The 11,959-nt window shown below is 34.5% G+C and overlaps 2 protein-coding genes across 2 annotated transcripts; both read right to left on the minus strand.

The window, feature by feature from the left end:
* Positions 1–1,043: 1,043 nt before the first annotated feature.
* On the minus strand, positions 1,044–1,967 carry LOC111895370 (glutathione S-transferase T3-like). The gene has a single exon (XM_023891454.1). It carries the CDS (start codon positions 1,965–1,967, stop codon positions 1,044–1,046), a length of 924 nt encoding a protein of 307 aa, XP_023747222.1.
* A 7,832-nt stretch (positions 1,968–9,799) lies between these two features.
* LOC111895371 (uncharacterized mitochondrial protein AtMg00820-like) lies at positions 9,800–10,165 on the minus strand. The gene has a single exon (XM_023891455.1). The coding sequence runs from the start codon at positions 10,163–10,165 to the stop codon at positions 9,800–9,802; it is 366 nt and encodes a 121-aa protein (XP_023747223.1).
* Positions 10,166–11,959: the final 1,794 nt, after the last annotated feature.

The following is an 11,959-nucleotide window of genomic DNA, read 5'->3' on the forward strand; positions in this document are numbered from 1 at the left end:
TCATAAAAAGAAAGGCACGTATTGGAGATATGTTCTAATTCATTATGAGGCAAAATATGGAGCATATAACCTAGTTATATTACACACTTGTGACGTGTAAGTGTCGTGCTAAGCACAACATGCGAAGGTTTCTATGATAAATTCTAAGAATCTATTTGTTCAGTTGTTATTAACGATATATATTTAAGTATAGGGCACTCCTAATCTATTTGTTCAGTTGTTATATTTTTTCTTCATGAAATTATGCATAAGAATAGACCGTTCCAATTCAAAGCATCCTATAAGAAAACAACCACATATTCTTGTTTAACCATTTCATATAACACCTTTTCAGCAATTGGAAAATCCACAAAGTAGTAACCACATTCCATGAAAACCAAATATAACATATATTCAATTTCTAAGGTATTGGAAAACTGTGACAATGAATTAGAATCACAAACCCATATATTTGAAATAAATCAATAAAAATTCGATAGCTACTTGCCATTTTACCCATAATTAAATTATATGTAGAGACTTGGGTTTCATCATTCGATCAATCCCACATAAATGTGATTTAATACATTTAAGACCTATACCTTTACTTAGACTACTAGGTATGGACAACATGTTATCACACCCAAATTGTCCACCTCATCATCCTAGTCACAATTTGGTGTTATAACACCAATGTGGAAATGACCAACACCAAATAACATGAGATAACACATACTATTTTCTATTTCTTTTTTTATTTTTTGGATGTTTTTAATTTCTATTATTCTAATTTGTTTTATTTTTTTATTTACTTCATATATTTCTAATTCGTTTTATTTTTTTAATATATGTCATATATTTATAAAAAAACATATAAATTAATAAAACATAATTTCATTAACTAGAAAATTAAAAATACCATACAAACTTTAAAAAAAAACATTACAAACCAACAAAAAAACATTGAAAAAAAACACACGATAGTCATAATAATTTAAAAAAAAACACCGACAAACTATTCTTCACCCAAGTATTTTTCTCTATCTGTGTCTTCATCCTCCGTATCACTTCAGCTCGCCTCGGTGGTAAATTTTGTTCGTTTGTCGTAAGAATTGCCAAATCCTTCGATATGCGATCTTCTTGGGCTTCTTGACGAAGGAAATCCAAATGCACCAGTTGCAATTCGTATCTTTTATTTGCGATTCCCGTGTGGGCGTCGAATTTTTTTTCATTTCCTCGTGCTCTCGAAGCCAACTTTCATTCTTCTCCACATGTCGTTGAGCGTGTTTCGCTTTGTCGCGCCCCATAGGTCGTCGTGGCGGAGAGATTTCCTCGATGTCATCAAACTCATCCGGGATCTCATCGGTGTCCGCGTTGAGGTCGATGCTCATGTGTCCGTCGGAAACGTCAACCGAACCCGAACCACGAGACCTTTTGGATTGTTGTTCTGATGATGTTGGCGTTTTTATCCATTTTGGATCTTTCCTCACTAACTCCCATACTTTTTCATACTCAAATACGTGTCCCATTTGCACGTGATATTCTTCCCTCGCGGCTCTAAACACATCGAAATAATTGGCACCACTTTGACGTTGCGAAGAAATTTTGTTGTATATGGAATTGAATTTGGTGCACTTCCGGCTAATTTGAGTCCATTTGCCACTAAACATATCATTATTGCGATACTTGTCACCCTTGTTCAAAATTGTGCGGAATTTGACGATTACGGCATCCCAAAAAGCAACTCTCTTCATATCGTTCCCCATGGTTGGTTGTTTTGAAGTACTGCACCAAGCCATCGCTAACGCTTGCTCTTCCTCCGGTGTCCACCATGTTGGAGGTGCTTCCGTTTCGTTCGTCTCGACAACGACCTCTTTCGCTTTCTTTTTTGTTCTCCCTTTTTTTCCCGATGCTCTCTGACTACCACCAGCTTGCGTCTCGACAACGGGTTCTTGCGTGGGTGTGGGTTGTGTGACTGTTTGGCGCATGGGACCGAATGTGGTAAAAAGGTTTTGTTGAATGTTTGCATTTTGTTGCATAAACGGCGAGGTAGGGAATTGTATTGGGGGTGAGGTGGTATTGAAAAAATTGCCGGAATATGGAATTTATGGTGAGTTTTGGGAGTTTAGAAGGTTTATGTATCCCTCGTATCCCGCAAAACCCAATGGAGTGGATGTGTTTGTCTTCGAAGGAGGGGTATTCAGGTTTTGATCCATAGAGGGTAATTTTTTTTGAATGAAATAGAGATAGATATAGATAAATAGAGATAGAGAGGTAAAATGATATATATATTTGTTGATATATATATATATATATATATATATATATATATATATATATATATATATATATATATATATATATATATATATATATATATATATATATAAAGTAAATTGAAGAAGTAATTTTTTTTTTCAATTCCACCGTATACAACGGTATTATTACCGTTTTTCAACGGGAAAAAATTATAACGTTCGAAATTTACACGTTATGGCTCGTTATCGTGGTAACATCTAATGTCATAACGCGCCTTAATGCGACCCTGGGGCGGTGTTCAGCGCCATGGCGCCATTAAGGGCGTACGCCACGTCAGATAACGCGGTAGCCGCGTTGCCCACACCCGTTCGTCTTAGAACTGAAATAAAACAAGTCTAATCAAATACCTTAAGTGCCCCAAATCAGATCCAACATTTGGTTTATTCATAAACAATTAAGGAAATCCGTCACATTCATAGTTGACTTAACTTCGTAGCATTGAATATATTCTTCAATATATTTGTTAAGAAGTTAGGTTTCTTCAAGCTTTAATTTCACAAAGTCAAGTTCCCAGTGGAGCTCTTGAATTTTCGTTTGAGGTTTAGAAGAAGAGAACATTTAACCATGCCAAAATAGAAAGAAAATGTACTTACAAGCGTGCTTCTAGATTGCCTTCTTTTTTCTTACATCAGACACCATCTAAAACCAAAGTAAAAACGAAGATCATGAATAAATGATGACAAATTTGATTATTTCATCCAAAAATTTTTTGTCGAGAAAAGTATCACCAAGTCAATGCTCTAAAAATTAAAAGAAACACCACTTAAACATGTCTTCTTTTACATGTATTTATCTTCATCTATCAGGTCGATTGTTATCTTAGCATCATCAATTGCAATCTCTTAATTCTTTACAGATCACCTGACAAATCTAAGACAACAAAAACAAATAAGAAACTAAAACCAATAACTGTAATTTCAAAGAAGAAGATGATGGTGGTCGATGAAGTGATTATTAAGATAAATTATAGAAAGAACAGTTAGGTTCGTTGTACCCCAGATGAAAGGCGAAGGCAATGGTGACGAGTTACTTTATGGCTTTTATAGAGAGAGGGTTTAGAGCAAGAGGTCGTGGAGGAGATACGACTTGACTGGCCGTCCGCTAGTGGCAGATGAATGATATGGTTTTGAGGGTTCTAGTAACATAAAATAGAGAAAAAACAGGAAGTATGATATGCGGTGGTAACTTGGGGGCCAAGGGTTTCTTGGGAAGCTGGAACATCGGTTGAAGGGAACATCTCTCTCTCTCTCTCTCTCTCTCTCTCTCTCTCTCTCTCTTTCTTTCTTTCTTTCTCTCTCTCTCTCTTGTTGGATTAGTGTCTAAGTCTATAACTATTTTGGTATGTACTTGACCCGATGGTGCATGGTCCTTTTGGGTTGCCTTCACCAAAGCAACTTGATAGGATGAATTATGGAGAGAAATGATTAATTATGATTTATTAATATATTATGAGAATAATATATTAAAGGAGAAATCATATTGGTTAATTAATATTAGTCAAGAATTAATTGATAATTAATTTTGTGGCTAAAAGAGATTAATTAAACTTAAGGGACTAGAACTGTAATTATAATATAATTGCTTTTGGGCTATGGATTACTTAATGATATATAGGTTGGACGAATTCTATGGGGAAACCCATTAGAAATCGTCCAAGGGTTATTCTAAAAGGGTCCATGGGCTGCTTAGGGCTTAAGCAGTCAGATTAGGGTTTCCTAGTTGAAAACCCTAATAACCTACATGTATATATAGTACCCTTAAGCCCCAAAAACGTGGCTAAGAGTTCCTTTAGGGTTTCTAGACGTTTTGGGCAGCCTCCTCTCTCCTTGTTCTTCATCCTCTTGCTCTTGGTGTTTGTGAGCCATTAGAGGAGTGACAATTGTGACTCTAAGCTTTCTAAAGTCATTACAAGGAGGATTTAAGATTGTTATTGCTATATAACAATCAAAGGTAATTCTCTAAACCCTAATTTCAGTTTATAATATGTTAGATCTAAGATTGTAAGTCTTGGATACATTGCATGTACAATAGAGAAACCTAGATCCAAGCAATATGATTTGCATGAGCACATAGGATGTTCTTTTGGCTAAAACCCATCATCTCTCTCTCTCTCTCTCTCTCTCTCTCTCTATCGTGTCCTCAAAAGTGCTGATTTATCATCTTCGTATCTTAGTTCGCCCAAAACGAAAACTCTAATGTGAAGCATTCTCTATACTTGCTCTAATTGGAGGAGTGGGGAATTGGCAATTGTACCTCACGCGCTCATGACATGCCTTCTAGTTATTTGAGATGCTAGCGTGTAAACTCTAAAAAAATCATTCTTAATTCATAGAAATTCTTCCTAAATTCCTAATCTCTTCTCATATTCCACTTTCCTCAAAATTTTAAAGGTTACGACTTACTTATATATATATATATATATATATATATATATATATATATATATATATATATAATGGATAATAATGGTGAAATAATATATTTCCAAAGAACTGACCAACATCGTAAGCTGACGTGTCAAGTTGACCAAAATCAGCCCCATGCTGGCTGGACCGACTGAATTTAGCCTCCAAACAAAGTCAGCCAAAGATGATATTTGCCAGAACCATGCTGACCGAACTAACAATGACCAAAGTTAACACCAAGTTGAAAAAAATAACCATTTTTCATTAGTTCTATCTATCTATATAAATTTCAATAACACTAAATTTTCGATGATAGTAAAATCACTAACAATCCTTTCTCAATTTTAGTGTAACCCTTTAATATACACAATAATGTATACAAACAAAACTTATGCATAAATGAAATGTCGAAACAATTATTTTTTTATTATAATATTTTACGCATTTCAGATATTCGATAATTGGAGTATTCTCAGGATTGAACTCATCAAGTCATTTGAATATATGAAAATACAAACAAATTTCTATACTAATCTAATAAGAAAGCTAACATGAGCATAAAGTCGTGTGTCCATTCATGATCAAATAAAAACCAAGTCTCAGCCTTTAGCACTTCACGATCACACAGGCACACACACACAGACACACACACACACACATATATATATATATATATATATATATATATATATATATATATAATGTTTTCTATATAGAACATAACTTTTTATGTTATAGTAGAAGGGAGTTAGGAGGCTCGTAATTAATCTGTAGTTGATTGATATCCCAAATTTGATTTTTTTTAAAAAGTGAACTAATTTACTTCTAACTATCACCACCTATGTCTCATATGAGACATGAATCCATGACCTCTCAAATAAGATATCCACTCCTTACTGCTAGGCCAGATGCCCGTTGGTTCCAAAATTTGATTGAGCTATTAATAATTCGTCAGATATTAGACTGCTGATAATTAGGTCGTTGGATCCTGCTTGTCATTGTAAACTTGGATATATCTAGGCAAGGTAAAGTTACTATCCAAATGAATAGATGTTGATGCAACCACCTTTGGCCACAAAAGAATATTACATATTAAATTACTAAACTACCTTACCTCTTACCACATCGACTAACATAACAAATTTAGATTTTGTTTTTAAGTTTACAATATATGTTTTCTTCTTGGAAGCCTAAGAAATGACACCTCAACCATGAAAGAATAAAAAACCACTTTTTAAAGAAAAACGACTTTACAAAATTTTCATCAAATTCTTGTTGATTCATTGTTTAAGAACTTGCTTAAGCCTATATAATGATAAATCACAAACCTTATGCTCATATTTATAACAAATCCATACAAATGTTTTCTGTAAACTTCTTCCTTAAGGTTACCCATAAAAAATGTTGTCTTGACATTCATTTTGTGGATAACAAAATTACATGTGATCATTAAGACAATCAACAATCTAATCGTAGAAATCCTCGGTACCAGTGAAAAATCTTTATGCTCAAGGTCATTATCAAATGATATTTTATAATAACATATGATCCTATAGGGTCACACCATATAACGAGTAGACACTAATTGATTATTTATTAAGTAATATAATTATTAATAAATTAAACCATCACTTGTACTTGATTGCGGAATTATTTCTTTATCAAAATAATATATAAAAGGTGTATAACTAGTGACTTTTAGTCACTTAGTATGATTTAAATGTCATGTACATAATAATGGACTTATAGAAGACTGTTTTATATGTTGTGTACATTTTATATAAGAGTGATGAAGTGGTATCCACTAACTCTTTCCTACTCCATATCTAGCGACATATGGAGGTTACTTCTTTGACTTTCTTCTTCTTAGATGCCATAACTTGCTTCCAAGTCACATGATCATTTAATGAAAGCATGAGCTTTCATATATACGTGGAAGTATAAAATATGATAGAGAACTAAAGCTAGTTACTTCTTTCTTCTCTTCTTTTTGATAAAATCCGAGAGCATCTCTCCCTATTTTATCCTCTCTTTTACAAAGTTAGTCGCTAGATTTTGGTGCTTGAGTTAGTTCTCCTTTGAAGACTTATTTGATATAAATATTTAAGTCTTATGGATAACTACATACAAGTGAAAGACTAGCATCCACTGATGGCATTGATGACTTGTTGGGTGGATACATATAGAGAGATTCTTGCTTAAATCTTTGACTTCTCCAACAACTATCAAGTCTCCCATTGAGGAATTGAAGGACTTCAAATTTTTTTAATATTTTAACTCCTCTGTGGTTGTTGTTTTCATTCCAATATTTGCAAGTAGATCTTTTGGTAGGAATAAAACTAGTTTTATGCTCTTCAAAATTAAAGTCTTGCGTTGCTAATCTTATGTTTTAGAAACAATTTTTGAATAAAATTCCAACAATTGGTATAAGAGCCATCTTGCAAACTTGGTTAGAATATATGATTCTTTGGATAATATTGGTTTTTGGAAAATATGGATAGCTTTGTTTTTGTTAAAAACAATTTTATGCTTATTTTCTTGGATAACACTATTATTTTATGTGACAAAAGTTTATATGTATTTTTTGTCACTTAAAGTTGTCTTCGAAAAAAAAGTTTTTTGTATGTTTATATGCATTTTAGAGTGCATAAACAAGTCATGTACCATTTTTTTAGTTATTTTGTATTGACCTTTAAAATGGTTTGAAATTTCTTTTATTCATATGGTACATATATGTAATAATTAATAGCTACTTTTTCATCTTTATTATTTTGTAAGTAATATAGGGTATGTAATAACTAATAGATAGATTTTCATATTTATTATTTTGTAACTAATAAATTAGTTTAGACTAGTTTATTTTCCATAAAATGTATCAAAATAAAGAAAATGGCCATTTTGGAGCAAGCATGGAGTACCCACAGTTTTATCAGTATTTTTATAAAAGTTCATAACTTTTATAAAAATCTATAAAATTGCTACAAAGTATATTGTCAAATCAAGTGAAAGCATAAACGGAACATGAAGATTATTTGGTGCATTTGTCCCTTTAGGAAATGACCTGTCACTTTTGTGTTGACTCACAAAAGTGTCACTAGATCATGACTTGTTTTATTTCTTAATGCATGCTTGTGTTGTTTATTTAAAATTTTGATAATTATGCGTGGTTGATAATTTAGTTTTCACATGCTTAAATGGTTTTTGAAAAAAAAACACACATCACAAGGAGTTTTATATAGACCTGACAATTCGTGTATTCGTGTCATGAAACGTGTCAGCCACGAATTTGACACGATATGATTACACGATGAGAAATAAGCTTTATCTCAATTTTTAAGATGTATTCGTGTTGTGTATTCGTGTTGTGTCGTGTCTTTCATAGATTCGTGTCTTCGTGTCTGAAATTGCCAGGTCTAGTACTTTTATATTTAATATAAAACTTAGAATCATAAGACGTATAAATTTATGGTTTTAAAATAAAAACATTTTTCTATAAAAACCTTACTGATGACAAGTTTTGAAATATTAAATTTTAATAGTCAAAATTGGATATTTTATAACTTATTCAAAATCCAATATCTTAATAGTAAAAAGAAGTTTTATTAAAAGATATATTGTATTTTAAAAATTACTGGAAAAGAAAGAAATAAAACAAAGTAAAATGTTTTTGAATTTTATATTTGGAAGAGATAGAAAATAAACGAATTAAATATTTTTGTATTTTTGAAAAATTAAAAAAATAAAATAAAAAAATAGCATAATATACAAGGAATAGATCACGAGAGTTCGCCTAACAAAAATCGGAAACGAACTAGAACGACCGTTCGGTCTATTTCGCTTGTCAAAATATAAAAAACAAAAGCAAACAAGTAACCCGAAAGCGAACGGGCTACAACGAAGGTGGTTTTGGAACCGATTCAGCTTCCATCATTCCTAGGCCTTGGTGTATTCTATTAAATGACGCTTCAGGTAAGGATTTTGTGAATATGTCTGCTAATTGATCTGCTGATCTAACGAAATGGATCCCAAAATTTCCGTCCTCTACATGATTCTTGATGAAATGATACCTCAGTTATGTGTTTCATCTTAGAGTGTTGCACTGGGTTGTGACAGATGCGAATTGTGCTTTCTGAGTCACGGTAAAGTGGGATTCGCTTCATATTCAGGCCATAATCTCTCAATTGACTCTGAATCCATATGACTTGAGAGGTACAGGATGCAGCAACGATATACTCAGCTTAGGCTGTTGACAACGAAACACATATTTTTTTTGATTGCCAACTAACTAACTTTCCATCAAGAAATTGGCATCCACCAGTCTTGCTTTTTCTATCTAAGCCGCACCCACCACGATCAGCATCCGAAAACACTTGAACAAAGAAGCTTGAGTTCGCAGGATACCGTATGCCTAGAGACGAAGTTCATTTCAAGTATCTAAAAATATTCTTCACTGCCACCATGTGAGGTTCGCAAGGGTTTGCTTGGAACCTTGCACAATAAAAAAAGGAAAACATAATATCTGGTCTACTAGCTGTTAGATACATTAAGGACCCAATCATCTGACGATAAAGGGTCATATCCGCAACAGGTTTTTCCAGAGATGGTGTAAGTTTCGTTTCGAATGCCATTCGAACCTTCACTTTTGAGTCTCCTATCATGCCAAACTTAGAGAGCAAAGTTTTCGTATATGCTTCCTGATTAATGAAAATACCTTATGGTCCCTGTCTTATATTCAATCCAAGGAAAAAGTTAATAGGACCCATTGAAATCATCTCAAACTTAGTTTCCATTAACTTTCGGAATTCAGCTGTGAGGTTGGGATTAGTAGATCCGAAAATGATGTCATCAACATAAATTTGGACGAGCATCAAATGGTCACCCTCTTTCTTACAAAAGAAGGTTGGGTCAAACGAACCTTGTTTAAACATAGACATTTTAAGGAAGTGAGTAAGAGTTTCATACTAGGCTCTCGGAGCTTGCTTCAGTACGTAAACTGCCTTATCCAAAATGTAGCGGTGATTGGGATACTTCTCATTAACGAACCTAGGTGGTTGTTCCACATGCAATGTTTCTTCTAATTCTCCATTTAGGAACGCTCATTTAACATCCATTTGAAATACTTCAAAGTTCTTATGAGCTGCGCATGCTAAGAATATTTGAACTGATTCCAATCTTGCAACATGAGCGAAGGTTTCTTCGTAGTCGATTCCCTCTTCTTGGCAATAACCCTTAACAACGAGTCTTGCCTTGTTCCTTACTACGTTCCCTTCTTTATCCAACTTATTATGAAACACCCATTTCAAACCAACAACTGATGCTTCAGGTGGAGTAGGAATTAACCTCCAAACTTTGTTTCGTTCGAACTCGTTTAGTTCGTATTGTATCGCTTGCACCCAATCGGAGTGATCAAGAGCGGTGTTGATGGTTTTGGGTTCTATCTTGGACACAAAGGAATTAAACATGCATAATTCTACTTTGGAAAATAAAGTAGTTTGTTTCGCTTTTATTTGAGATCTCGTCAGAACACCTGCGGAGGATTCACCAATTACTTGGGTTTTCGGGTGATCTCTGGTCCATTTGACTAGTGGTGGATAGTTTGGATCATAAAAAAGATCCAATTTAGCGTATACTTCTTCGAACTTTGATTGAGCATCTAAATCGTCATTCACATCCTTATTCTCCCCCTAGAATGACGAATGATATTCATCATTAGGAATTGAAGTATCTTCAGCACCTTGCGATGGAATGTTCGTTTCTTGTGGAGTTGGTTGCTCTTCCTAAGGAGGTGTATTCGAATCAAAACCCTCCCCTTGGACTGGAGTGCTCATGTATTAAGGCTTGTTCAAGGTTGGTGGTTGATTATCCATGCTTTTCGTGGCTTCATCAATTATATTCTTCAGTTCATCTTCTTTTTTATTAGCTGCCTTTGCTTCAAAAGAGATAGCCTTCTCAGGTTTGTCGAATAGAAGCATGAATTCTTCATAAAAATTAGCCAATGGAATAGTCACTTGGTTCGTTTGAGGAAAGATCTCCTTTTCTTGATGATCATTCGCTTGAGTTTTCGTTAAGTAATTGTCATCGAATGTGACATAATAAGTTTCTTCAATCCTTTTGGATCCTTTGTTTAAAACCATATATGCTTTCGACGTCAGCGAATATCCCAGAAAAATTCCTTGATCAGCCTTATCATCAAACTTGTTTCGTGTAACAATAGTCAATTCCGGGTCAAGTCAAAGTCAAACAAAGTCAACAAGTCAAATCGGACGACTCAATTAACCATTGCATATCAGGGTTTACGCTATGTAATTACTGTACAACTCGCTATTTTAATGAGAAAACATCATTTGGAAAATTCGTGTGTTTAATTTTCCTTAGCCTTGATAGTGCTAAACAATGAACCAAAGCGATAAAACACTATAGCACACTCATCAGGAGTGTGCAGGACACTAAAACATGGCTTAACGGGGTTTACAGACCTTGTGTTGCGAAGCCGGATGCTCAAAAAGGTCATAAATGGAACCTCTCTAAATCTCTTTCACTCTATCTCTCTATTCGAAATCTCTCTCAAAAGTTCCCATAACTTTTCGTAATCATTTGGGCCATCTCGACCCTTAACTGGGTCAAAAACGGCTTGAAACGGGGTAAAAACGAGTAAAATAGGCTTAAGGACCCAAAACCTACTCTATAGAGCCGAACCCTCTTAGAGCCAAAAGTCCCCTTAAGCGTGTTGAGAGCCTGTGTGATAGATTTTCGTAAAGCGTGGGATTCCCATTTAACACTTATCGAATTCTCCTACAATAACAGCTATCACACTAGCATCAAAGTCGCCCCATTCGAAGCTCTTTATGGTTTCAAGTGCCGATCACCCCTGTGTTGGGCAGAAGTAGGGGACACACAACTAGCTAGGGGGAATAGGTCCCTAACAGCACCCTCACTGGTCTTGAAATCATAAGGGAGACCACAGAAAAGATTGTTCAAATTCGGGAAAGACTGAAAGTATCCCGAGATCGGCAAAAGAGTTACGCGGATAAGCGATGCAAACCCTTGGAATTCCAGGTCGGTGATCGAGTACTACTAAAAGTTTCCCCTTGGAAAGGAATGATACGTTTTGGTAAACGTGGGAAACTAAACCCAAGGTACATCAGACCGTTTGAAATCCTTTCCAGGATTGGTCCCATGGCGTACAAACTTTGACTACCACAAGAACTTAATAACGTACACCCTACCTTTCACGTATCAAACTTGAAAAAGTGCCT

The sequence above is a fragment of the Lactuca sativa genome, chromosome 4 (genome assembly GCF_002870075.4).
Source record: "Lactuca sativa cultivar Salinas chromosome 4, Lsat_Salinas_v11, whole genome shotgun sequence".
NCBI classification, from domain to species: Eukaryota; Viridiplantae; Streptophyta; class Magnoliopsida; order Asterales; family Asteraceae; genus Lactuca; species Lactuca sativa.